Source organism: Ipomoea triloba, chromosome 15 (genome assembly GCF_003576645.1).
Source record: "Ipomoea triloba cultivar NCNSP0323 chromosome 15, ASM357664v1".
Taxonomy (NCBI): Eukaryota; Viridiplantae; Streptophyta; class Magnoliopsida; order Solanales; family Convolvulaceae; genus Ipomoea; species Ipomoea triloba.
This window is the reverse complement of record NC_044930.1, coordinates 22,655,547-22,659,931: the sequence shown is the minus strand read 5'-3', so window position 1 is coordinate 22,659,931 and position 4,385 is coordinate 22,655,547. Positions and strand designations below refer to the sequence as shown.

Sequence of the window (4,385 nt, the reverse complement as noted above, 5' to 3'; positions counted from 1 at the left end):
TTAACGGTGTTGCTCCAGTTGCTGCTTCGGCGCTGGTGGCGGTGCAAGAGGTGGACACGGGGGTTGTTGCCGTTTCTAAGAGGAGGCTGGAAGGGCCCTCAACCGTCACGAGGAGGCAGGGGAGTGGAGGGAGTGATTGCTATGAGTGATGTGTCAAAAAACTTGCATATGGCGGGTACTGGTCTCCAGTCCTGCCCGTCATCATGAGTACGTTGAGCTGGAACTGTCGTGGCTTGGGCAATCCACGAACAGTTCGCGAAGTGGTGGACATGGTGTCCCGTAAGAAGCCCGACTTTGTCTTTTTAATGGAAATTAAGGTGGGACGGACTCACGCTAAGAGGCTCCGTGTCAAGCTTGGTTTCGAAGGATTATTTTACGTTGACAGTATTGGCCGTAGTGGTGGATTGACACTGTTATGGAAGCGGAATAACATAGCCAGGCTATTGACTTATTCGAAGAACCATGTGGATGTGGAGGTGTGCATGACCGGGGTTGGATTATGGCGGATGACTGGTTTCAATGGTTTCCCGGAACGGAGTAGGAGGGATGACTCTTGGGCTCTGTTAAGGTCACTAGCGGGCCAGTCCGCACTACCATGGGTGATTCTTGGCGATTTTAACGACCTTCTGTTTCAGCATGAGAAACGTGGGGGTAATCCTCATCCTGATAGCCTCCTACGCGGATTTGGGGAGGCCATCGATGAGTGTGAGCTGGTACAGTTACCCATGCGGGGTTACCCGTTCACCTGGGTAAGGGGGAAGGGCACGCCAGAGTGGATGGAGGAAAGGTTGGATAAAGTGTTGGCAAGGGCTGATTGGTCGGCCATTCTTCCGAATGCTTGTGTCACTAATATTCTTACTCACTCTTCTGACCATTCGGCTCTTTACTTGGGAGTTATGGATGTTCAGCGGAGACATGTTCGAGGTAGTAGACCTTTCAGATTTGAGATGGCATGGCTGCTTGATGAGGGTTGTAGGGGGCAGGTTGAGGAGGCTTGGTAGGAAGGTAGGGAGGGTGGTTTTCTTGCTTGTCTGGACCACTGTGGTCGGAGATTGCACCAGTGGGGTGGTGATCATTTTCACAAGTTTGGGGAGAAGATCAGGAGGTTACGTAAGGACTAGCAACTCCTCTTGGGCCTCACGGATCCCACATCACTTTCTGAATATCACCGTATTGAGCTACAATTATGCCACCTTGAAGCTCAGGAGGATGCTTTCTGGAAACAGAGGGCGAAGTAACACTGTTTGAGGGGTGCTGATGCAAACACCAAGTTCTTTCACAGGTATGCCTCTGCCCGAAAAAAGAAGAATTCGCTTTTAAAATTAAAGAATGAGTCTAGTGTGTGGGTGGAGGGTGATGATTTGAATGCCCTTGTTTTAAGTTCCTATTCCCATATTTTTGCATCGAATATTGTTCCTTCCAATCTGGACTCTTTTACTGCTGCTATTAGCCCTCGTGTGACACAGAGTCAGAATGAAGCCCTACTCAGGCCCTTTGAGTTAGATGAGGTCAAAACAGCTTTATTTGGTATGTTCCCTAATAAGGCCCCTGACCCTGATGATATGAATCCGGGTTTTTATCAACACTTTTGGGATGTGCGTGGTAGGAGGTGATGTGTCCTCCTTCGTGATCAAGTGTCTTTCTGACTGCTTTTTCCCGGCCGGGCTCAATAACACCAATGTGGTGTTGATTCCGAAGAAGAATAATCCAGAGGTGGTGTCTGATCTCAGGCCTATTGCCCTGTGCAACGTCGTATACAAGGTCATGGCAAAGATGGTGGCAAAAAGAATGAAGCCTTTGTTAGGAACTGTTATATCGGACTCACAGAGCGCTTTTATCCCTAACAGATTGATAACTGATAATATTTTGATTGCTGCGGAGGTGGGCCACTACCTACACAGGAAGCAAGGTGGAATTGTAGGGTGGGAGGCTCTTAAATTGGACATGACAAAGGCTTATGACCGCATGGAGTGGCCTTTTTTTTACGAAGAATGCTCTTGGCACTGGGTTTTGCGGAAGCGTGGGTTAATTTGGTTATGATGTGTGTGACCACGGTTTCCTACAATTTCCTTGTAAATGGCACCATTGTCGGTACGGTTACTCCAACTCGTGGCATCAGGCAGGGTGATCCTCTATCACCATACTTATTTATCATATGTGCAGAGGGTCTTTCCTTATTGCTCAAGCAGGCAGAGGCGTGTGGGTCTATACATGGTTGCAGGGTTGCTCGGGGAGCCCCCTCGGTTTCGCACCTGTTCTTTGCGGAGGACAGCCTCTTGTTCTTTAAAGCAAACACGTAGGAAGCACTATCAGTAAGGCAATGTCTGGAGGAATATGAGAGAATGTCAGGGCAGGCGGTCAACTTCCATAAATCAAGTGTGTGCTTTAGCAGGAATACATCTGAGTCTATCAGGGAGGAAGTGGCGTCAGTCTTGGGAGTGGTACAGGCGCCCAATTTTGGAAAATATTTGGGGTTGCCATCTTTTGTGGGAAGGAATAGGAGGGCTGTTTTTTCATATATTGAGGATAAAATTCGCCACAGGATTGGTTCATGGAGCAAGAGGCTATTGTTTCGTGCAGGGAAGGATGTTCTTCTCAAAAGTGTAGCTCAGTCTATGCCCACTTTTTCCATGAGTGTATTTCTTCTCCCAGATTCGGTCTGCCAGTCGATTGAGAGAGCTATGAACCGCTACTGGTGGGGTACTGGGTCTGATCGAGGGATCCATTGGATGGCGTGGGATCGTTTGTGTGCTCCGAAGAAATTTGGTGGGTTGGGATTTAAGGATTTGAGGGCCTTTAATCTGGCTATGCTGGGTAAGGGCCTGGCGTTTTTTAACTACACCTCACTCTCTGGTTGCAAGAATTTATAAGGCCAGGTACTTCCCTAAAACTTCTTTCATTGATGCCACTCTGGGTAATTGCCCAAGTTACGCCTGGCGGAGTATTATGGCTGCCCATGATCTGGTTTGTAGTGGGGTACGGAGAAGAATAGGAGATGGTGCTACCACTTTAGTTTGGGGGCATTCTTGGCTACCGGATGATCCTAGTCCTATGATTCAGACACCAATGCCTCAATATCTTGACGGTTCCTTGGTGTCTGGACTAATTAATCCAGCTACGGGCACCTGGGATCAGCATATCTTGCATGACATTTTCATACCTGCTGATGTGAATCATATTATGCAAGTTCCGGTAAGCCCCGGATATGAGGACTCTTGGTTTTGGTATGGGGACCCTCGTGGATGTTGTTCTGTTAAGGAAGGTTACAGAACCATTGTTGGTTCTTTCGTGAACATGCCAGAGACTTTTGATAAATGGCTACATCTTTGGAAAATTAAATCCCCACCAAAGTGGAAAACTTTTATGTGGAGAGCTCTTTCTAATACCCTCCCCACCACAACAAATCTTATTTTAAAGAGGGTGGATGTGAGTCCATCATGCCCAATGTGTGGGTTGGAACATGAGTGCACAATGCATGCACTATTTTCTTGTGATTTTTCAAAGCTTGTTTGGCATGAATCTACCTTGCACATTCCTAGTGTTGGGACTGATTTTTGTGATTGGTTTGTTGATGCATTGATTGCTCTAACAGAGAGGGACTTGCTGCTGGCCGTGGCTGTGTTGTATCATTTATGGAAGGCATGCAATCAGGCTGTTTGGGAGCATTATCTACCGCGGTCGGGGAGTGTGTGGCGCATGGCAAAGGTGGCAGCCGAGGCGTGGTAGCAGGTTCACGGTTCACAGCCGCAGAGTGTGCAGCTGCCTCACCCGCCGAACTCATCCACTGCAGCAGGTGGTGTCGCGCAGGCTTCAGGCTGTCCTCCAGTGTGCTACTTCGACGTAGGCTTCAATTCCGCAACCAAGAAGGCCACGATGGGTGCAGTCCTTTGCTCGGCCGACGGCTCTTTTCATGCTGCATTAAGTGGTCCTTTACCGGACTGCTTTTCGCCACTCATGGCCGAATCACTCGCTTGCAAAGAGGTACTTGCTTGGCTCAAAGGGCGTGGACTCCAGGCGGTTCATCTTTACACCGATTGCTCTATTCTACATCAGTTGTTAACAGCGGAGCAGAGTCACCTTTATTCTTATGTTGCTTTTTACATTAATGCATCTAGAGCAATTATTTCGTCTTTTAATCATTGTTCGATTTTTTGGACTTCAAGGTCTGTTAATCTTGGAGCACATACTTTAGCATCTTTAGCCTTTTCTCAGGCTCACACGTTGTATTGGGACTCTGTCCCCCCCCCCCCCCCCCCCCCCCCCCCCCCCCCCCCCCCCCCCCCCCCCCCCCCCCCCCCCCCCCCCCCCCCCCCCCCCCCCCCCCCCCCCCCCCCCCCCCCCCCCCCCCCCCCCCCCCCCCCCCCCCCCCCCCCCCCCCCCCCCCC

The 4,385-nt window shown here is 49.7% G+C and overlaps 1 protein-coding gene across 1 annotated transcript; it reads left to right on the top strand.

The window, feature by feature from the left end:
* The first annotated feature begins 203 nt into the window (after positions 1 to 203).
* LOC116005888 lies at positions 204 to 2,287 on the top strand. The gene is made up of 4 exons (XM_031246123.1): positions 204 to 997; positions 1,283 to 1,527; positions 1,607 to 2,024; positions 2,164 to 2,287. The coding sequence occupies exons 1-4, from the start codon at positions 204 to 206 to the stop codon at positions 2,285 to 2,287; spliced, it is 1,581 nt and encodes a 526-aa protein (XP_031101983.1).
* The last annotated feature ends 2,098 nt before the right edge of the window (positions 2,288 to 4,385 follow it).

What these genes read in the sequence shown, in the direction of transcription:
- LOC116005888 (XM_031246123.1), top strand. Translation starts at nt 204, where the DNA reads ATGAGTACGTTGAGCTGGAACTGTCGTGGCTTGGGCAATCCACGAACA. An exon ending in GGGCAGGTTGAGGAGGCTTG is followed by an intron (nt 998 to 1,282) that starts GTAGGAAGGTAG and finishes GTTCTTTCACAG; the next exon opens with GTATGCCTCTGCCCGAAAAA. An exon ending in TGGGTTTTGCGGAAGCGTGG is followed by an intron (nt 2,025 to 2,163) that starts GTTAATTTGGTT and finishes TCATATGTGCAG; the next exon opens with AGGGTCTTTCCTTATTGCTC.